This window comes from Pelmatolapia mariae, linkage group LG14 (assembly GCF_036321145.2).
Source record: "Pelmatolapia mariae isolate MD_Pm_ZW linkage group LG14, Pm_UMD_F_2, whole genome shotgun sequence".
In the NCBI taxonomy this organism is placed as follows: domain Eukaryota; kingdom Metazoa; phylum Chordata; class Actinopteri; order Cichliformes; family Cichlidae; genus Pelmatolapia; species Pelmatolapia mariae.
Window position 1 is genome coordinate 20,528,855 of NC_086239.1, and position 23,252 is coordinate 20,552,106.

General features: G+C 41.0%; 2 protein-coding genes across 3 annotated transcripts in view; both read left to right on the forward strand.

Annotated features, from left to right (window-relative positions):
• Positions 1-294: 294 nt before the first annotated feature.
• Positions 295-18,399, forward strand: ube4a (ubiquitination factor E4A (UFD2 homolog, yeast)). The gene is made up of 20 exons (XM_063493117.1): positions 295-392; positions 3,055-3,240; positions 4,346-4,522; positions 6,252-6,364; positions 6,632-6,784; positions 6,957-7,116; positions 7,216-7,418; positions 7,515-7,706; positions 7,811-8,144; positions 8,247-8,373; positions 8,500-8,807; positions 9,291-9,423; positions 9,511-9,701; positions 10,020-10,120; positions 10,988-11,101; positions 11,373-11,547; positions 11,677-11,857; positions 11,972-12,119; positions 12,276-12,433; positions 14,848-18,399. The coding sequence occupies exons 2-20, from the start codon at positions 3,111-3,113 to the stop codon at positions 14,981-14,983; spliced, it is 3,234 nt and encodes a 1,077-aa protein (XP_063349187.1). The 5' UTR covers positions 295-392; positions 3,055-3,110; the 3' UTR covers positions 14,984-18,399.
• A 2,093-nt stretch (positions 18,400-20,492) lies between these two features.
• Positions 20,493-23,252, forward strand: part of kmt2a (lysine (K)-specific methyltransferase 2A) — a 37,557-nt gene continuing 34,797 nt past the window's right edge. For both annotated transcript variants that reach the window (XM_063492336.1, XM_063492335.1), the window contains exon 1: positions 20,493-20,738. In XM_063492336.1, the coding sequence (XP_063348406.1) occupies positions 20,493-20,738 (246 nt within the window). The remainder of the gene's footprint in view (positions 20,739-23,252) is intronic.

Consider the following 23,252-nt stretch of genomic DNA (forward strand, 5'->3'; position numbering starts at 1 on the left):
TCTTTTCCTCCTGCATGGGAGTTCCATATCCAAAATCCTTCCAGTACCACTCGCAGTCTCTTCTTCACCTCTCTTGTGCACCCACTGCTGATTTGGATGGTTGAGCCCAGATATTGAAACTAATACACATTCACAATCTGTAAGCCTTGCGTCTTCGCATTTCCAACACCCCTCTCATTAACACACACATTTATGAGATCAAATAAGTGAATTAAGAAATTCCCCAACGCAATAATCTCTCCTGACCAAACGGTGGCGCCGACGGACTGATACAGCTCGCAGCAGCCGTTTTAGCAAAAAGAAGAAAACAGTTACTATTTACTGAGGAACTGGCATTGGTTTCGTAGAAGCAATTTTAAAAATCAAAATACACATTACTTCTCGTCAAACAGGTACGACAGCCGTCTTTATCGTTTGTATATATTATTTAGGTTGATAATACCTGAAATCCTCATTTGAGTTTATGAAATTAAAGTTGAAATCGAGCCTTGGTGACCCCATGACAGCTCAGCTTAGCAGCAGCAGCACCAGCAGGGCGGTCAGGGCTGCTAGCTCCACCTGCTAGCTAGTTAGCACAAAACCGTCAAGCAGCTCATCTTCTGCGCACTAATACGGCTAACAGGCGATGTGACTCTCTCAGAACAGCGTAAAGGTGACTAGCTGGGAAGTTGTCTTCGTAAAGTGGTCAGAGCTAAAGCTGTAAGGTGCTGAACTGATAAGCCTGACTACGCACAGTAACTGTTATCTGCGGAAGAGGTGAGCACTGCCTAGACAGGCGGTCAGTCCATATGTTACTGTTAATGTTACTGAGTTACTGTTTGTCGTGCTAAAAACTTTCGAACATCATCAGAAAGTAGGGTTCAGCAGACCACGACCTTTTTGTCCCAGGTTGTCATCTCACGATGTCTAATACACGTGGAAGTACACTCTATTTTATAGTAATAACAACAAGTGCCCATTTGCACATTCTTTAAACCTCGTTGATCCGTATTGTGTTACTTTTATAGAGAAAAAAATAGTGACTACAGGTTATTTAAAGACATTTAAAATGCAATTTGAGGGTGCAAAACTTTAATAATCAAAAAATACAGTTACAGTCAAAGTGAAATCCTTCTATATGGTATCTGTCTGATAGCACTGCAGTATTGAAACAGCATGCAGGAGTGAATGTGTTGAAGGCATTTACATATAAATACTTGTTTTAGGGTTCTTGTGTGTGTCGATGAGAACTTGCAAAGTGCAGTGTTATTATAGACTAAAACTCATCTGAATTAGTACAGATGTATTCAGTTTAAATTGGGGGTGGGTGATATGCCCTTAAAAATTATATCATGATGTTTCAAGAACATTTGCTGCTGCTTCTTCTTCAGGTTGCTCCCTGTAGGGGGAAACGACAGGGGATCATCTATCTCCATCTCACCCTATTCCTTGCATCCTCCTCTTCCTCTGTTACAGTAGCCATCTGCAGGTCCTTCATTGCATCCATGAAACTCTTCTGTGGTCTTCCTGTTTTCCTCCTTGCTTGGCAGCTCTATGTGCAAAACCTTTTATCCAATATATCCACTATCCATCCTCTGCACATGTCCAAACCACCTCAGTCTTGTCACTTGGACAGTGTCTCCAAGCCACTCAGTTTGAGATGCTGAGTATTTCAAGACAGTTTGCAGTAATGATATTTATGATGAAAAAAAACAATATACTAAATGTTTTATTGATGCTTGCAGTCAGGTGTATTTATAACTATAAGTAAATGAAGGGCATTCTTTGCCCTTCTTTTGCATCGAGTTCCTGTCACTGATGATGTACTACCTGATTCAAAGTGTGAATCCACTGAAACAAATTGTCATAATTATTTTTGGGTTTCACATCACCAGCTGCTTGAATCTCTTCCTTTATAGTCTGGTAGTACTTCACTGTGTTTTTCCCTCAAGTGGTGAAACAAGTTTGTTGTTTCCACCTTAAGCAGGAACAGTCTTCTTGAATATTTGGCTTTGTTGGAGCTCCAGTTTGACTAAATTGTCACTGGAGTCTTACATACAGCTCTTGCTCTCATATACAGTATGCTTCGACTTGTCTCATTGTTGTGTGTGTCAAGGAGCTTAAAGTCATGGCGTTGCTGTAGGAATTATATCATTATATGACACAAAAACATGTCCTTGGTGGGCACTAGTAGTTTTTCTATGTAGGAAATTATTGCTGTTTAAATGTAATACACTGAAATATTTACTACCTATAATATTTAATTACTCTATTACCTTGTAAAGATGAAAAGAAAGTTATGATGACCATTAAGCTGTGAAACTAAGATTCAAGATTCAAAGTGTCCATGTGTCACAAGAGAAAAAGGCATTCCTCTGTGCAATGAAATTCTTTCTTTGATGTCCACCCACAGATGCTGATTAATATATACAATAGAAATAGAACATATAAATACAAATAAATAAATGAAGACAGAAAAGGAGACAAAACATGGAGATTTGAAAAAGAGATGTGTGCAAAAGAGCTATAGCTTAATATGCTGGCTTAATATGTAAGATGATGTAAGATATGTAAGATAAATACACTAACACCAAAAATGTTGCGGGAAGCCCTAAATAGCAAGATGTTATTTTAAGCCAGTGTTTGCAGTTTAACAACTTAAGATTAAAAGGAATGTTAATTGTGTCATTTTCAGAATATATTTGTAGGGAGAGATGAGGGAGGTGCAGTGTGTGACAAAGGTGCAAAAAGTGCATTTAACTTCGCCTCCAGACAGTCATGTGACAAATTAAAGCAGAGCTACTGGTTCCCTTAAGGCTCTGCCTTCTTTAATAGTACTTGAGGTTGTGCAACTGTACCCTGAAGGCAACAACATGCTGACAGTAAAACATGTTGAACTTGAGTGTGCTGGACAGATGAGTTTGGTAAAGTGGCCAACATCATGAAGATCTGCATATTAAATCAAAATAACAGTGACCAAACTAAACAAAAATACACTTGTTTGTGTGTGATGATGATACTGTTCATTTAAGTGTGTTGAAATTGCCATCTGCCCTTTTTTTTTTTTTTTTAAAGATATCTAGTCCCTAGAGCTGGGATCTTGGATGGAGTAAGTGTTGAGCCCCAATGAGATGACTGACCAGGGCAACAACAACCAGAACATCTCCCGCAACCCCTTTGCTGCCCTCTTCAGCTCACTGGCTGATGCCAAACAGTTTGCATCAGGCCAGAAACCTCAACAGCTTTCTACTCAACCACCACGTGAGTAGAATGATCACATTTCATACAGTATAAGAAGCAGTCAGAATATATCTGAAGTAGACTGATTTGTGTTGTGTGTTACTTTGGACAGAATCCCAACTTCTCCTAACGTTGTCTGGAATTAAAGTGTGTAGGCTTTGAGGTAGATAATCATAGGTCACGTCCTTTTATAGAAGCCAGCTTGTCTGAATGTGCTGATATGTAAAAGTTGATTATACTCTGTTGTGTGGACAGCTGCAGACACTGCTGATGACTAGCTATTCCTGGTATACGTTAATAAGGTCGGCTAAGAAGTCCGCCCCAGGGGCACAGGTGTAGTTAATGCACATTGTAATAGAAAGTCTTGACAGATGACTCCACGCTATCACAAAAAAATTCAAGAATGGATCTTTCTGCTTACTGCCCAATGACAACATTTCTATCAGTAGACCCAAATGGACCTTAGCAACTGCATGCCTGCATCTGTGCATTTTCTGTAAATCACGCAGCTCTGCCCCAAAGGAGGATATCTCCATGCAACAGTCACAGCATTTGCTTCCAGAGTAACTTGTTTATCTCAGATGTTGATTTTTGTGATGAAATTCCAGGTAAATTTTTCTTCTAATGATTTCTATTGAAAGCCGCTGTACACAGCAGGGTTCCAGTGTTACCTATTTATCACTTCATGAACAATGAGATGCTTTTTCTCAGACTGTGTTTCCAAATTCATGTTATTTATACCAAAGGCTTCGCATGAAAACGGTGCACCACCACTTCTGTATCAGAGAGTATTTTTGAGAGTTTTCTTGGTCTTTCAGATCATCCTCTGTCCCATTAATTGCCATTTCTTAATGACATTTCATACAGTGAAAAATATCAAGATGGAAGCAGTTTTATGCCCTTCTGTAACTTGCCCCCTGATTTTTAGCCATCAGTCAACATCATTTTTTAGATCCTAGAAACTGTTCTCGATTTTTTTTTCGTTCGAAAAAGGCAGTTTTATCGCCAGTTTGTAGCATGGATGAGATTTATCTATTTTTAAACTAGACAAAATATTAATTTATTGGACTGTTTGTGTCATGCTAACCTGCTGCTTCATGTTCGGCTTTTGTATGTGCTTTCACAGTGGAGGACTCGGGTGAGAGCCAGTCGGAGTCAGAAAACTCTGTTTCAGACAGCGTTGATGACAATGACGACTCCGTGGCAGAGATTAGCCGTTCCTTCCGGTCCCGGCAGGAGCTGTGCGAGCAGCTCAATGTCAATCACATGATCCAGCGAATATTTCTCATCACTCTGGACAACAGTAAGTTGACTGTGATTTGCACGGCCCCTGGGTATTAACTCAGTATGGATAATATGGATCAAAACATCTATTCATGTTACTTCTTAGCATTGTTTGTGGTTTCTAAACTCAAAAAAGGGCCAAAAAGGTACAAAATTAAATGCATTATACCAATTTTGAAGTGACCATCCTTTCCCTCATCAGTTAATTTCAGACTGACCCACCATTGTTGAAATTAGGGCACTGTGAGAGTCATATTATAGAGGTTTCACTGCTGCAGTACTTCTAGCTCCTAATCCTGGCTGGCTGTATGATTTTTGTCACATGCTGATATGTAAACTTTAAACTTTTTAAAATAATTTGGGCTGTATCTGTGGGACTTAAGCCCTACTAGGGTTGGGCGATTGATCCAGAGTCCAGTTATGCTAAACCCCCAATGGCATTGCCGATGACCAATAGCATCGCTGCTGGGTGGCAGTCAGAGGAGCTTAACATGCAGCCATTATTTTAGGACTATCCACCCACCATGTTGCACAGTGTGTGGCCGTGACACAGAGAAAAAACAAAAGATGGATGTGTGGAAGAGAAGCACACACACATACCAGGATTATATATCTCACTTCCAATATAAAGGCATGTTTAAACATTGACATGCAACACTGATTGATTTAGCTTTACTGTAAGTAATAACTTGAGTGGGCAGATATGAGGCAAACGGCTAAAATGGTATTAGGTTATAACATTTGCTGGCTGTCCTCAGCCCTCCCCTGTGCTCTTTCCAGGTTATACCCACACATGGCCAAGTTTTTAACCCACAGAAACACCAACAGGGGGGAAAAAACTTGAGTAGATGGGATAAAGGAGTGTCTCTGCAAATTCAGTCATGTTAAGCTCTGATTTAAAAATCAGCCCCAGAGTTAGAAATACTCCATTTTCTCTCATTTGATGATGATGATGGATCAGCTCCAAACACATATATAATTCAAAGCAGGTCAAAAATGGTGGACAAACTTAAGTGCTCGCTTCGTCGAATCAGTGTTGTAAGTCTGTTATATCTGGAGGGGAGACACAAAACTATAGCAATGCAGATTCACTATAATGTAAACCTCGTAATAATGACATCAATTAAATGCATCAGTGTGAAAATGACATAGAATTTGCTTTGATTGGTCAGCTATCACCAATACCTTTGAATTCTAAATACCTAAGGTAGGACTATTTAAAACCTTGTGCGTGAGAGGTTTGTGCAGACTAAAGTCTTGCATGCCATATTGTCAGCTGATTTTCCTTCTTTTGATCTAAAAGGCAGTTACGTGCTCGGTGATGAGTGTGTTTCTCCTAAATAGTACCAAGCTCTGTTATTAGAGGTATTATTGGATGCAGCACACTGTCTTCATTTGCTGTGTCCTGTGAGTAACAAATGACTCAGCACCTTTTAAGACAATATAAAGACCATCCCTACTGTGAGGTCTTATTGTGTGAGTCTCTCCACCACTGCTCAGAGATGAGTGATGATGTTGAGGAAATGTAGCCCTCCCTCTGTTTTCACACAGAGCTCCTTTATGAATTTCTCTTTGGGTCTCTAGTAAATGCATGCTGTGCATTTGATTCTCTCATGTCTCAGTTATTTGTTGGACTGTTGATCCATTTCTCAGCACCAGTTAATTCAGTGCAGGTAGTCTAAGAGATAATAAGTTGTCATACGTAAAATCATCTTAATTTACTTTATTTTATGAACGTTTCCCCCTAGGTGACCCTAGTCTGAGAGGAGGTAATGGGATCCCTCCTCGGTGTGTTTACCTGGAGGAGATGGCTGCAGATCTAGATGGGCAGGACTGGCTGGACATGGACAACATAGAACAGGTCAAATGTCAATAACGTGTTTTTAATCTTATCACTTTTTTTCTTCCCTGTCTCATTTCTCACCTTACCGTCAACCTCTGCATGTCTGACAAAGTGGCTGAAGAAACCTCGTATTCCATCAGATGCAAAAACATTACATTTTGATGCTTTGCGTAAAAATTTTCATAAAGAAAATGCCTGACATGAAGACTTCATTGTTTTAAGGGCTTTTGAAATGTGTTGGTCAGACTGATTTGTTTCAGTGATGCTTCTTCTTTTGTCCTCCAGGCTCTTTTTAACCGTCTGCTGCTGCTAGAGCCGGGAAACCAGCTCATCTATATGACGTCATGCAGTGCTGTTAACCTGTCTGCTGACCGGGATGCTGGAGAGAAATGTGCCATCCCTTACCTTTTTGCTTGTTATCAGAGGGCTAAGGAAGAGGTAACTGGGTTTTGGGGTTTTTTTTCTCCCCCCTCTGCATGATTGTAATTGTTGTTCTTTAGTGGTACTATTTTTAGAGATGGCCATCTGTTAATAGAGTATTCTAATTGGAACATAAAAATAACCGACGCTTTTCCATAATTCATTCACTTTCTTTTTATCTCACCTCCAGATCACAAAGGTACCAGAGAAGTTACTTTCGTTTGCTGTTCGCTGTAAGAATCTGACCGTTTCTAACACACGAACAGTCCTGCTCACCCCAGAGATCTACATCAGTCAGAATGTCTATGAACAACTTCTGGACCTGCTGCTTGAAAGCTTCAATGGAGCACGTAGGTCATGGACTGGGCCAAACTGTTTTGTCTTGTTTGAGTTATGAGTAAAGTGTTATGTGTAAAGTTTTCTGTCTAACTGTTTCTGCTGTGCTTCAGATCCAGAGGAAGTGGTTGAATTTGTGGAGGAGGTCATTGCTGGCCTGCTGTCTGATCAGGAGGTGCGGACTTTTGAGGAGGTTATAGTACCGGTGTTCGACATCTTCCAGGGACGTGTCAAGGACTTGGACCTGTGTCAGCCTCTTCTCTACTCCTACCTGGATGTTCTCCTCTATTTCAGCCACCATAAAGATATTGCCAAGGTACAGAGACACAGTTTTAGTGAATGTTGTGGTAATGTTGCGCACCCTCTGACAACAGCAGACGATTTTAAATCCTCTTTTTTTCTATGTTCACAGGTACTGGTTGAACACATCCAGCCCAAAGACCCAGCTAATGGTTTGCAGTACCAGAAGAGCCTGCTGGGGACAGTATTCAATATATCCTGCTTGCTGAAAACCCCAGGTGTGGTAGAAGGGCACGGCTACTTCCTGAACCCTTCCCGCTCCAGCGCCCAGGAAACAAAGGTCCAAGAGGCCAACATCCACCAGGTAAACACTTTCTTTTTCATTTGCTGCTCCCGATTTGTTTTCCTGATTGTCAAACTGAAAATATACCGGAGTTAATGATCTTTTCTTCTCTCACTGGTCTGCAGTTTATGGGCCAGTTTCATGAGAAGCTGCACCAGATCTTGAAAAACTTACTCCAGCGGTCTGGTGAGACCCGCCACTTGCTGCTCACCTGGTTAGGCAGCTGCCTGCAAGCTAATGCTGGCCGAGCCAAGATCTGGGCCAATCAGATGCCAGAGATCTTCTTTCAGATGTACGCCTCAGATGCGTTTTTCTTGAACTTGGGTGCAGCTCTGCTGAAGCTGTGCCAGCCCTTCTGCAGGCCACGTTCACCTAAACTGCTCACCTTCAACCCAACCTACTGCGCACTCAAAGAACTGAGTGAGGAAGAGAGGAGGAATCGCAATGTGCATGCAAGAGGTCAGTGTACTGGATGTCAGTGACCCTTATTTATAATGGTTTCAAGATTGTTAATTTAACACCTCTGGTAATAAATAAACTGTCCACTTTTTCTTATGTCAGGTCTTGACAAGGAGACCTGCCTGATCCCTGTGCCTCCCCAGCAGCCGATGGAGTCGGCGCAGTCCTACAGCCTTCTGACTGAAAACCTCATCCTCACACAACTCACCCAGCATCTAGGCTTTCACAGGTAAACACAGTCAGACAAAGATCTTTTCCATATAGAAGCTAAAGAGAATACTGAGACTTCCAACGTGTGTTATCTTGTTCCCATTGTGTCTGTGCACTTGTCTGCATGCATAATGTGTGCACGCAGACTCCATGAGCAGATGGTGAAGATGAGCCAGTCTCTCCACCGGCTCCAGGTGACGTGGCAGGAGGCCCAGCGAACAGGCAGCCCAATGTCGGAGCAGCTCCTGGAGCAGTTTGAGCGTCTGATGATTGTCTATCTCTCAACCAAAGCTGCCACTACACAGCCTGCCATGCTGCAATGTTGCCTTAACCTACAAGCTTCCACTGCTGCTCTGCTCGTTCAGCTCAGTATGGGGAACCAGGGGCCTGAACATGTAGCACTCAGTTTTCCCCTGCCCTCCCTGCAGAACACGATGCTCTGCTATGTACCTGGTACGTCAGATATTTCACTATACAGTAAATACAATGGGGTGAAACACTCAGGTTTACTTTTTGTCATACTGGGCCAACATGTTCAGCCTTTTAATTTCTCTTAATTTTCTCAGGATTGAGTTGGATCAGGTGTTTTTCTTTCGCCTCCTTAAATTTGAAGGTGTGAACGTTGTGTTAAAAAGCCTTACCCCACTTCATAAAACGTCATGCAAACATAATTTTGATGGAATGTTACCACACCCCACCGGCATGTAACAAATAACATCACTGATCATTTAATTGCGTTTTTGTTGTCAAAGTTCAAGGTGTGAGTTTGTAAATCACTGCAAGCTTTTGTACATGCGATTCATTCACAGCAGACACTACAGACTGGTTTGAAATGACTGCATCTGTGCATGCAATATCGCAATTTTTAGTCACTCATTGTCTCAATAATATTGAGCATTTCACATGATAGTCATTAATCTGCATTTTGTCTGTCAGAGTTTTTTGCAGAAAATTTGGGAGATTTTTTCATCTTCCTTCGTCGGTTTGCAGAAGACATCTTGGAGACTTCTGCAGAAAGTCTAGAGCAGATTCTAAACTTCATTACTGTCTTCATGGGTAACGTAGAGAGGTCAGTGACCTTATCTACCATGTCTGTGATTTCAGTCAGATGAAATGAAGAGTCGTTCAGATTTGTCATGTCTTGTTTGGACAACAGGATGAAGAACCCTCATTTAAGAGCAAAGCTTGCCGAGGTTTTGGAGGCAGTGATGCCCCACATGGAGCCGGTGACCCCTGGTGCTGCTCAGCCAATCGTGTTCCAGAGAGAAAGAGTTTTCTGCTCCTATAGACACGCACCCCAGCTGGCTGAGGCCCTCATTACTGTGTTTGTAGACATTGAATTCACAGGTACAACAGAGTTTAGACTTTCTAGATTCTAAAGATCTGTAGGTGGAAAGCTGAAACAGCTGTTTGTTAACATTCCTGTTAAGTTAACTGTCAACTGTTACTAAGACCATCTGTGATTAAAAGAGCTTGGCTTGGTGAGGCGTAGTATTATTTAGGGTCTTTTTGTGAACAGTGAAGAAGCTAGGTTTTGTGTGCTCACCTGGACGTGCTCTGCACAACAAGATAAAGAGATAAACTCTGTGAAGTGTAAGCAAACAGGAAGGCGCGCTGAAACATGTGGGGTTTAAGGTTTCCTCTGGTCTCCCCCCCCTCCCACAGGTGATCCTCATCAGTTTGAACAGAAATTCAACTACAGAAGGCCTATGTATCCAGCTCTTAAATACATGTGGGGAAAAGACAACTATAGAGAGAGCATCAAGGTAATGTTGATGTTCTTGATATAAATTTCAGATGTTAGATGTGTGATTGTACTTTTTAGCCATGCAACATGAAATCCTTGGTTTGACTTTTCTTCTGCAGCCACCTCACGCTCTAATGAATTTTTAAAGCAAGACAAGGAAATCAGCTTTTCAAAAATTATATCGACTCTTCTTTGAAGGCTCCTATTTTTTGTTTCTTTTTGTTTGTTTTTTGGTCCGTTGCACACATCAATCAAAAGTGAAGAAGAGTGTAAGGTGGCAGGTTTTTTTTTTCCCCTTCCTCTTTCCCTTCCTGTTGATAACTGTTGCAAACTTAGTTATGGTTGTAGTGTTATGTGCATATATTAACACATCATGTTATAAACTGCTGGGTGTGCTTGGAAGGAAAAAAAAAAGACTTAACCTTCATTTAACTGGGGGTTAAATCGCACCTTAAAATGGCACGACGTAGTGCTGCTCGCATCTTGTGGTGATCTGCTCTGCCAGCACTGATTCCACTGAGTGGAAAAAGTCACACAAGGCGGGGACAGTGTCGAATTCAGTCAACGAACCACTGGGGCACCCGATTTACTCTCCACACTATTCTCTTTATAAAGTGCTCTACAAACCCCATCATTACGGCCAACAGGTGGATTTTCCTGTTTCAGGGGAGCTAGCCAGCAATGAAGAGGCATTTACTGCTTAAGAGACAGAGTGAAAGCGGAAAGTTTTTCCTTAGTTTTTAACATAAAATTAATTGCTTAACACTTAACACATGCTGGTATAAACCCTTTGAACCATGTAGTCATAAAAAGGGAACAAATGGATAGTGCATACCTGCAAACTGACATGAAAGTGTTTAATTTAGTTTGGTATGTTTTATTTCAGCATTTGGCCAACTATGCATCTGAAAACCTGGAGGCCATGAACCCCCCTCTTTTCCTCAGGTTCCTCAACTTACTGATGAATGATGCCATCTTCCTACTGGATGAGGCCATTCAGGTGAGACCATGATGTATTTTGACTTCACAACCTTCAGCCTTGGTTCTGTATTATGTGATGTTTTCTGAACATTGTTGGAATATTATTCTGACATTATACAATATTCTGATGGTGAAATCTAGTTTAATCTATCAGTACTTGTTATCTACTGCATATCTCTTTCTAAAACGGTTCTATAGTAGCATCATTATTAATAACTTTATTATTTTTAAAGATATTTGGATGTGATTTAGACTCAGTTTTTCAGCTGAATCTTTTTTTTCCTCTGTAGTACCTGAGTAAAATCAAGATTCTGCAGCTGGAGAGGGATCGAGGGGACTGGGAAGGCCTGGCCCCTGATGCCAGAAGAGAGAAAGAGTCCAGCCTGCAGATGTTTGGACAGCTGGGACGCTTCCACAACATCATGTCCAATGAGACCATCGGCACACTGGCCTTCCTCACCTCAGGTCAGGCAGAAAAGACAGCTACACATCATATCCTTTACACTACACATATGAACCCATTTAATTGTTGTCCTCATCCATTCACTGTGATTATTTCTGCCTTTTGCTTTTCTTTTTTTTTCTCTTTCTCAGAAATTAAGGGTATCTTTGTGCACCCATTCCTGGCTGAGAGGATCATCTCCATGCTTAACTACTTCCTGCAGCACCTGGCGGGTCCTAAAATGGGCGCTCTTAAAGTCAAGGACTTCAGTGAGTTTGACTTCAAACCTCAGCAGCTCGTTTCTGACATCTGCACAATCTACCTAAACCTGGGGTATGTTTAAAAGATTCTTCTACAGAGAAAAAGATCAGTTTCCTTACATTTCTTTAATTGTTATCCCTGTTAAATCTGATCCTGAAACACACTGTTGCTTTGTTTCTCCAACAGCGATGAGGAGAATTTCTGTGCCACTGTCCCAAAGGATGGCCGATCGTATTCTCCTACTCTTCTCTCCCAGACCATTAGAGTATTGAAAAAGATCAACAAGCCTGGGGATATGATTGTAGCTTTTGGACTCCTCGCTGATAAAATAAAGGTATCATTTTACTTGGTGAGGCTACCAGAGTAATAAAAGACGACATCGTTAAAAATATTAATAGTACAAATCTTTTTAAATTATGATTCTAGAGTTCAGTTGTGAATAACATAGGAGGTACTCAAGAATATTTGTTTCCATTGTGCCTCTATTTAGTCTCATGCAGACAGACAGCAGCAGGAAGAGGAGACATATGCAGATGCTCCAGATGAATTCTTGGATCCCATCATGTCCACCTTGATGCTTGACCCTGTTCTTCTCCCCTCTTCCAATGTAACAGTAGACCGCTCAACTATAGCAAGACACCTCCTCAGGTTTGTTCCTTTTTACAAAGCCCCAGAATTGACTGTATCCAGAAAGTACAGTCATGTAAAAAAAAAAAGAAAGTTTCTTGTGAAAAAATGAGAACACCCTCACCCTGCTTCCATGTTCCAAGTAGCAGCTAAGTGCTGCTAATTAAAGGCAATTGACTGACTGATCATAAGCAAGCGTGGCCGCTGCTGTAAAATGAGATGTTTTGGCAGTTTGTTGGTCTGAAGCATTTATAATGGTGTGAAAATGTGTTTGAACCCTTCTTGATTTCCTTTTTTTGTATGTTTGTCACACTTAAATGTTTCAGATCATCAAGCAAATTTAAATATTAGACAAAAATAGCACAAGTGAACACCATATGCTGTTTCTAAATGAAGGTGTTTGTTATTAAGGGGTAAAAAAAAAATCTGAACCTGTATGGCCCTGTGTGGGGGGGGGAAAAAAGTGATTGCCCCTCATGTCACTCGTGTCCTCCAAGGCCTAATATATTGTGAGATTTGAAAACAATCCATAAAAAGTTGTAGGTAAGTCAGTAAGTTTTTACTGATTTTTCACATTAGGTATGACCTTGACTCAGTTTTCAACAAAATTAAATCAGACTGAGCTTGTGCGATGGTATCTACCATCACACAAAATAATATCTTGAAAACTGTAGATGCTCCACTGCTAACAAACAAAAATGAACCGATTATTTACTCCTTCCCTTTAGGGGGGGAAAATGAACAAGTATGGTTTGTTTGCAAGGGCTGCCAGGAGGAAGCATCTTCTCTTTAAAGAGAACATTGCAGCACAGCTTAGGTTTGCAAAAATGCATAAAAAAAACCCACAAGACGTATGGAACAATGTCTTTTGGACAGACGAGACCAAAGTGGAGATGTTTGATCATGATGCACAGCGCCAGGCTTGGTGAAAACAAAACACCTCATATCAACTGTCAGGCACGGTGGGGGAGAGATGATCATTTGGTCTTGTTTCACAGCCACTGGACCTAAGCATCTTGCAGTCATTGAGTCTGTGAACTGTGAACTCCTCTGTATATCAAAATATTATGTCAAATGTGAGGCCATCTGTCTGACAGATAAAGCTAGGCTAAACTGGGTAATGCAACATGACAATGGTCTCAAGCACAGCAGCAAATCTATGACAGAATGGTTGAAAAAGAAAAGAATAAAGGTGTTGCAGTGGACCAGTCAAAGTCCACACCTCAGCCTGATTGAATTGGTGTGTCATGACCTTAAGAGAGCTGTACATAAACAGATACTACAAATTTTAAGGACCTGAAGCAAAGTTGCACAGAATAGTAGGCCAAACTTCCTCTACAATGCAAGACACTAATAGTCATACAGAAAAAAACGATTCATTAAGTTATTGCTGTTAAAAGTGGCTTTACAAGTTGGCAATTATAGGGTGTGTCTTTTAAAAACCTTATTTTTTTATATGACTGTATTCTGTTTGGATGATCTCTACACTGTCTGATGATTCATCTGTGAGATTGCCCATAACCATAACCTATATGATCCAAGAAATGCGTGACAGACATATGTGGAAGTTTCTTTCCCTCTTGTGGTGTGATAAAAAAGGTTGACTATACCCGTGTGAGAACCTTGTTCACATACAACTGTAAATGATTAAGCCAACTGTAATTAATCAGTTGAACAGCTAAAACAGTTTGAAGTCTGAACATATGCTGGGCTATTTTTTGTAACTTATTAAAAATTTTTTTTAATTAATTTATTTTTTTTACTGGTTTTAAATTTAGGCCTAATTTAGTTCTTTTAACACATTTAATCTGCATCTGTATGTCTCCTGCACCATTTATCATGCCCTCCCCACACAGAGTAACTTCTTTCCCCAACACACATACAAGCCCACTGGTTAAAAGTTGAGAAGATGCACTAACAGCAGCAAACGATACATTAAGTTCTATTTTAAAGTAGAATCGACAGACAGAAATAGGGAGATGATGATGGACCAATGCAGCCCTTCTCCACACACATCATTTCAAAGAGGCAGATGTACAAGCATGACCTTAATTATACATGTGTACACAAACACATACATCTCTGTTGCAAGAGCGAAGCAGGCTAGATTTAGCCATCCATACATCCATTTTCTTCTGCTTAAACAATTCAGGGTCATAGGGCGAAAGGCAGGGTACACCCTGGACAGGTCACCAGTCTATCGCAGGGCTAACAGACAAAACACAATTCAGACTCACATTCACACCTATGGCCAGTCACAATTAAGTTAAACCGTGCATTTCTTTGGACTGTGGGAGGAAGCCAGAGGAGCTAGAGAGAATCCACGCAGATGTGGAAAAAAATGCAAATTCCACGGATGGATGGAAAATGTGTTCATCTTTATGAAGTTGGTATACAGAAGTCATGACCTTTTATTAATTGTGTCTGCCTTTTAGTGACCAGACAGACCCCTTCAACCGCAGTCCTCTGACAATGGACCAAATCAGGCCAAATGAAGAACTTAAACAGCAGATCTTACAGTGGCTGGAGAAGCATAAGCAAGAAAAGCTTCAGTTGGGGCCCAGCGGCTAGCCCTGATCTCACTGTGACAAACAGCGTTGCCTCGCGCTGTTATTTTTCTTACCAGGCCGCACTTGCTCCTTTGCTTCATGGCAGATCCACAGTGTGCTTATTTCTTTGGATTTATTCTGACTCCTCCAGTCCAACTGACACTGCATTAGCCTTTCCCTGCAGCTTCCATTCTTAATAAATCGTCCGTGTGACAACAGTCCTGGCAAACTGTAGCCCACCTGCTGGTAACAACTTCAAAATCCATACACGGTGGCTGTTTTTCTTCCCGTGATGCTCTATTGAAAACACTAGCAGAGTGATACATCCTTGGGTACTGTATTAATGAGTTAATATAGTCAGAAATATCTGTTCAGCAGCACTTTAATGTACTGTACATACTCCTGTCCAACCACCTGGCCCTTTATACCGGAAGGTAAGTATTTTTGTCATATTATCTAACTTCACTTTCATAAAGAGTATTTCACACACTGCCTTTCAAAGTGCTTTAACACCCCGTATGTTTGCACTCTTGGGTTCAATCGCAACTTGTAAATAGCATTAAAAGTGAGGCATAGCTGAGTCTGAATTTAATTGTGTGTATGACTTTTATTTCATTGACTAGAACATAGGGTTACTTGGAGGCTTTCAAAAAAATAAACTTGATCATTGTAATTAGACACAATTAGCACTAAACAGTTGTTTGTATTTAAAGATGTATCGATAAGGCTCTTCAGATCTTCAAGCACCTGTCTGTATTGAAGCACTTATTATCTCATCAGGATTATATAAGACCAGCCAATTAAGGTTAAAGGATAAAGACCATATAAATAAAATGCACCAATCTGAATCATATTTTAGGTCTCAAAGATGTCAGATTGAATATTAAATCTCCTTAAATATTAACTTTAATCTGTGTTTTGCTGTGGCAGAGCTGTTCATGGATATTACAGCTGACGTGTGAAATCTCCAGGGGGCAACTCAAACAAGCAAACAAAGCCAGCCTTAAGAAAACATTATTTACAATTTGGCACAAATGGATAATTGACTCTTATTTAGGATGGCTTTTTTTAGAGAATAAAGCTGCTGAAAATTAACTGCTCATGCCTAAAGAGGAATAAAATCATGATTTACCTGTGGCTTTCAGTAAGAGAAGGCATTTAGACAACTCGGGCACTATCTCAGAGTCTTTTATTGGATATTTAATTTTTTTTTTTTTAATGTACCAGCTGTTCAGGAGATGTTCTATTTCTCATCAAACAGGCAGAGAATATACTACTGGGGGAAATAAACACTGCTGATAGTTCAGTTAATACCTACAAATGCCTAATTTTAGTAGAAATACAGAGCAGCAACATGGTTATCAATGAGTGTGTTATGAGGTAAATTTCTTATTTGAGTTACATCAAAGCTTTGGAACACTTATCTTAACTCTTTACCCCTTTAAAGCCTACTAGGAGTAACCCTTAAAGCTCCTTTCTGAACTGAGTGATTTCTGTCATAGTTCAGGCCTGAATGACTGAGTTTGCATTAGGGCTGCCACGATTAGTCAACTAGTCACGATTACGTCAACTATCAAAATCATCGACAACAAATTTAATAGTCGACGTGTCGTTTGAAGCTTTTTAATATCCTGAAAGATGCAGGAATAAGCAGACTGAAACAGAAGATGGCAGCAATGCATCTACAAGGATGCCAGCTGCCGTTAAACGCCGAAGAAGAAGCAGTCTCCGGTATCATAGCTTTGTCCAAATTCAGAGACCACATCCTCCTGAGGCCGCTTGTAGGCCGATTACGTTACGACGACGCAATGAAATTTGAAGACTCCTCCAAATGCGTCTTCCTTTTCCCCAGATTTGAAGGATGGGTCGGGTGTATGCTTCCGGCCCAACCTATTCCAGAATTCATACTATGGCTCAGCCAATTCCAGTTTCCAACAATGGCGGCAGCTACTTAGTTTTAATATTACTCTTTCTGGGTCACAAAATAAACTTTTAAGATATTTTCAGGTGAGAATGTAGCTGTGTAAACTTCAAATATCTGCTCGATTTATCAACACATCACATATTTGCAAAAGTGCTCCGACGTTTTCGGAGACATCTGTTACCCACCAGCTTGATAGCTGACCGAGTGGTCAAGGCTCACTCGAGCCGGCGAGAACACCGAACTTCCGGCACATCGTTGTCAGACCCCCGAGGTCTTTCGCTACTCAGGTTAAACATGATATATAAGTCACTTAGATGACTTAAAAATGTTATTGTTTGTCTTTTTTCAGTGTTTTATTTGTTCCTGAGTAAATCGGTTTGGCTGAGATTAAAGTTCTAGTTTTCACACAGCTGAATAAACGTCAAACAGAAAACTGATTAAACAGTGAGATGGTAGAGAATTTATTCCAGTGTCCTGTTATATTTTAGGGAGCAAAGAGCAGACGGCTGAGTTTATTAAACCCCACCGAGACAATCTGCAAATTTCATTAAAAGGTTAATAAACTATCATCTTGTCTTTATTTTCAGTTAGAACATACTTTAAACACTTCAAGCTGTAAGCTAATGATTATATAAGAGCAGATGCATGCTGGTGCAATAAGCTGTAGTTTTACATCCAATGGATGCATGATCTGATTAGTCGACTAATCGCAAAAATAATCGGTGACTAGTCGACTATCAAAATAATCGTTTGTGGCAGCCCTAGTTTGCATTAGAAGTTAACGAGGGTGGCCTCTACATGTGCAATGGTCGTTTTAATTGATATATACTGAGTAATGAGATGTTATCTCTCATAATGAGATAATTTCACATTCTTTTCTGCACCTTCAGTTCACCGGAGCTGCTCCAAACTGCAAAAGTGCTTCTCTTTCTCATCTGTGGCACACTGACCATCAGTGGTGTTCACTTTTCTTGAGATTTTCTTGAGATTTAAGGGCAGAGATATGGGGTTTAATAACTTTGAATGGCTGTGTACAACATAACTGTCACTGTCACCCTCTGAATTAACCGAAGCATCCTGATCTTGCATTTAAAACACAAGACTTGTGTTGTGTTCAAGCTTCGTGTGAAAACGTGCGGGCAAACAGTTGAACAATAGACACGGTGCCTAAAACCAAGAGCCTTGCAGTACATGTCAGCTGATCTGTTTCATACTCTTAACATACATGATTGAGTTTATTTCTTTGAGGAATATGTGAAGTTGGGCAGTAGAATATAGGGGAAAGAAGAAGAGGAGGAGGTAACATGCTCTTGGGTTGTATTTGAATTAAATGGTTTTTAATTCAATTGTGTGCAAGATGGTAACGCGTAAGAAGGTGATTATGTATTTGTTGGCATGCTCTGATTTCTGTATTGAATATCTACCACCCGATTACATTATTTTAATTAAAATGCAATTTTTTTTGTTTTATTTGTGATTATCAAATGTTTATTTTCAATGTACATTATGATTAAGAAATAAACTAATGTAAGTTATGTACGAAATTACGTTCTCTTTCTCATGTGACAGATTTAATTCGTGACAAATGACGACGTTTACTTTGAGAATAGTAATACACATTGTGAGGCACTGTCCGGTTAAAGGAACACATGAAATTATGTCAGGGACTAGAAGTGCAATTAAACCTTACACTCACTGGGCACTTTATTAATTACACCTGTTCAACTACACATTAAGGCAAATATCTCATCAGCCAACCAAATGGCAGTAAATCAATGAATTTAGTCAAGTCCGCTTTATTTGTATAGCACATTTAAAAGACATCAAGTGTCGGCCAAAGTGCTGAACAGAGGGATAAAAGATAGAATTAAAGTAAATGAGGTAAATTTAGCCATGTAGATATGACCAAGATGACCTGCTCAAGTTCAAACTGAGCATCTGAATGGAGAACAAAAGTGATTTATAAGTCCCTTTGATCTAGACTGATTTTAAGACCAATACTAGGTGTTTTAAAAAGGTGTTACACATTAAACAGAAACAGATATCCCTGTCACTTATGTGTAGTTATGAGTCCTTACAGAGATAACATAACTACGCTGTTTGAAAATAATCTTGTTTTATTGTCACAAGTCATGGATTCCTTGATTATGTGCTAGCTGGTTGTGTTCCTGGTGTTCCATGTAAGTATTACCAACAGGGAAGTTGCCAAGTGCCCGCTGGTGAACAGACTGTGAAACCTCAACACTCACAAGATGATTGAAAGGCGTTTCTCCCAACTCTTCCTTACGATTTTAATTTTTGGGGGCATTAAAAATGCCAATACAGATATATCAGTCTGGCTCTACTTTGAACTTGACATGACTGTTGGAGCCAGACAGCCTGAGCTAAGTATTTCAGAAACTGCTGATCTATTGGGATTCTCCCACACAACCATCTCTAGAGTTTACAGAGAATCTCTGAAAAAGAGAGGATATCTAGTGAGTGGCATTTCTTATGGGTGAAAATATGTTGATGAGAACGGTCAGGGGAGAACAGCCAGACTGCTTCAAGCTGAAAGGAAGGAAACAGTAACTTAAATAACCACTAGTTGCAACTAAGGTATGCAGAAGAGCATCAGCAGAAGACCACACTGAGTGCTGCACCTGTCAGCTAAGAACAGTAAACTGAGGTTAGTTTGCATAGGCTCACCAGAATTGAACAACAGAAAGTTAGAAAACATTGCCTGGTCTGGTGAGTCTAGATTTCTGCTGTGACACTTGGATGGTAGGTTCAGAATTTGGAATAAACAACATAAAAGCATGGATCCATCCTGGCTTGTATCAACCGTTCAGGCTGCTGCTGGTGGTGTAAAGGTGTGGGGGATATTTTCTTCCCACATTTGGGCTGATTAGTACCTGAGCATTGTTTAAATGCCACAGCCTACCGGAGTATTATTTCTCACCATGTCCTTCCCTTTAAAACCACGTGTAAAAATCTAACCTTTTTCTAGAGGGTAATCTTGCCTGGGTTATTATACCCAGGGCCCGTTTGCACACAAGTAGCCTACTTGCTTTCATGGACCAAATGTGCCAAGTATTTTTAGTGATTTTTTTTCATTATGTATGTTTTTTTCTCTTCTTTTTTTAAGCATGCACTTTTGATGGAAGCGAATAACTTCATTATGTTGTGGCATGCTAGTCTCCTGCTTCAAGTCACACGCACTGTGACCAAGATTGTTTACAGTGAGTATCTTATCTTGTTATCTCTGGGTTTGGCTGCAGCTCAAAAAGGAAGGAAAAAACGCACTTATCGCTTTATCTTGTTTATCTGGTATAAGAAACAACACATACTGTAAGATATCAGTCTATTCCTCCTCGGTGATTCAAATGCACCTCCTTCCCGGGCAAAGCCCCTGAACCTGATTTGGAATCAGCCGTGCAGAGTCAATAGGGCCGCTGAGAAAATGCATTGTCGGGGTTTCTTCAGTTCCGCCCCGCAACATGCATAACGATGTTCTCGGCCAGTGAGAACGCTGCGCTTGGTAGCGGTTGTTTATGTGGAGTGCTCGGTAAGGGTTCCGCCCACTGAGGTATCTCCGATCGCAGGGCAGACAGGCAGAGAGTGTAAAATGGCGCACAGCTGTCGGTGGCGGTTCCCTGCTCGGCCCGGAGGGAGCAGCAACTCCGGTACCGGGAGGAGAGCGGGCCGAATCAGGGTTACTGCCTCTTTGCGGAGTGTGTCGGGAGCCCACCCTAATGCAGCTGGGCTCGGACCCGGGTTTGATGCTGCACTACAGGTCTCTTCGGTTATCGGGAGCAACCTGCAGAAATTTCGGGATGTTTTGGGGGAATCGAGTGACTCTAGCAGCACGGAGGTAAGGACGGGGATGACCCGGGAGCATCGGTAAGACAGCTGCGGGGCCAGAGTTCACGCGGAGGACCGCTGGTTGCATGTGAGGCAGGGAGCTAACGGTTACTGTACCCAAATGTTGACCATCTTTCCGTCTCCCTGACGCTTAGTGTGGCTCTGAGCAAACTTGTCATTGCCAAGATGCTCAGTTAACTTTGAGTTGGTTATGTGGCCTTAAACTCTACAGTAACCCGTTACAGCATTAACTTTAGTTAGAATCAAGAAAAAACGCCAAATCATTTTGTAGATATCTAGTCTCCACAGCTCTACTGGAAAGAAAGTTTTCTGCTCCTCAGTGCAGGAGTGTGAGGACGGGCTACATCCACTCAGTTTTGGGTGAACCAGTGCTAACGCTAGCTCGGCCAGAAGAAACCTCGGTGTTACAACGCTATTACAACATACAGTACATGTAACAAACAACAGTGATACTAGTTTATTTGGTGACCAATGTATATGGCGTAACTAAGGTGGGATTACTAGTTAGCAAGTTGGCATTAGCCTGGTATGAAGCCTTCACGCCTGCTTTCAAAATCATAAACACTAACACGGTAAAAGTTACCGTTAACATATTAGCTTTAATGTTAACCCACTGCAACAAACCAGCATTTAAACACACGTTTTTAATAAATGGTGGCGTCCCTGCGGTGTAACAGCACCGTAGCTTCATGATAGCGTGTTATGTGTTTGAAAACAAGACATGTCAACTTGAAGGAGGTGAGAGTACACAATTGTGGTTTCTAACTAGCTAACGTGAACTTAGCGTCTGTCTCCAGCGAGAACGGCTACTCCTTATTCACTTTACCTTTGCCCCAGCTCTCTATAGGGTTATCTTTGCCAGCTAAATGGCTTCGTATTTGCTCCGAGGACTGGCTGTTTGCAGTGAGGTGTCAACCTCCCAACGTAGCTGCTCGGTTAGCTCGCACGTTAGCTGTCTACATCTTACAGCTAAAACTACACCACCATTCTTCTCCTCCTCTCCGTGAGCGGCGTTATAAAGTTGTAGTTTTGCCCGGGAGGTTGCTGCGTTCCCCCCCGATTAGCATATTGCTAGGTAGCGGGTTAAAGCATCGGAGCTAAACTTGGCTGAGCTCATGCTCCAAACGAAATCAGATCTATTGCTGTTTAGTTTTAAGCTAGGGCAGCTACCATGCTACGCACTACGTCGCGCTAGCCATCGGGGCTATTGCTGATGCATAGGAAAATGGGAGGTGGACATGTTTTCCCCTTCTCTGCACAGTCAGTGCGTAGCTAGTACCATAATAATATCGGGTTTATAATGTTCTGACATGACGCCTGATACACGGCGTTTGGCCGTTATTAAGTGTATATGTGTATAAGGTTTGGTGTGTGAATTCGCCGTGTTTTATCAGAGCAGTGGCTGGTGACAGTGCGCATGCAGGGCTGGCTACAATAACAACGAGCCCCTTCTTGACGGACCTTGTGATGTGGGGGTGTGTTCGTCTTAGCGAACTACCATCTTCCTTCTTCATGATGAGCAGCATGCGTTCATTGCAGTGGGAGTACACCGTGTAGGGATGTTTACCACCATCCAGTCTCAACATGGACCACTACTTATTTGTTGTTTGTTTTTTACTAAAGCACAGCAGTATGTGCACGTTTGCTTCTGAGACGTTTAGCTATAGTTTAAAAAAATTATATTTTTGTTCTCACATTTGACATTTGGAATCTCCCTTTGGACAATATAATACATTTTATTATTATGTAGCTGCAGGGGGTTATGGAGTATTGAAAAGTAGTTAATAATAGTTTATTTAAATTTTAAGAGAAAGTTTAATTTATTTTTTTAACTGAAATAATATATGCGAGCTGGAAGTTCGGACCATGATTGGACCATTAAATCCTCTAAACTGCTTTATTTACTTTTGGAGTGCATTTGTTCTAAATCAGTGTTACATGGCCCATGGAAACACTAACTTTACTGACTAATTTTGTGTTTAAATGGCTTTTTAAGCTTTTTTGCTCCCTCCTGTTTTTTACTTTGGAGCACTGATAATGTATGTGCAGAGAGATTTGTTTGTAAAACCCTAGGGCAGCTTGAGTTGTATGAAGATTTCTGACACAGCATAGTGATTTTTTGGGGTGTGACTGTGCACGTAAGCATAGGTTGTCCAGAAATGGTTAAGGCAAAGAGTTCTCCCATTTTTGTCCAACTGATAAGAAAGCATGCTATTTTGGGCCTTACCCAAGAACATTATATTATTAAGAAATGGCTTTACTTATTAACAGTTCCTCCTGCTCTGTGTATCAGTTTATAGCATTAGTTTAGGATGTGTGGAGACAGACTGGATCATTAATTCCCCCTGGAACCTGAATCCTATGGAAGTTGTGGACACAGCATGGTGATTTCATTGAAAATCAGTGTAGTGCTTGTCTGGCCAGATCTGGGCAGGATTGTTCAGGCTCACTGCAGCCTGCTGAGCGCACAGGGCGACCCTGAACAGAGCGCCAGCCGGACACT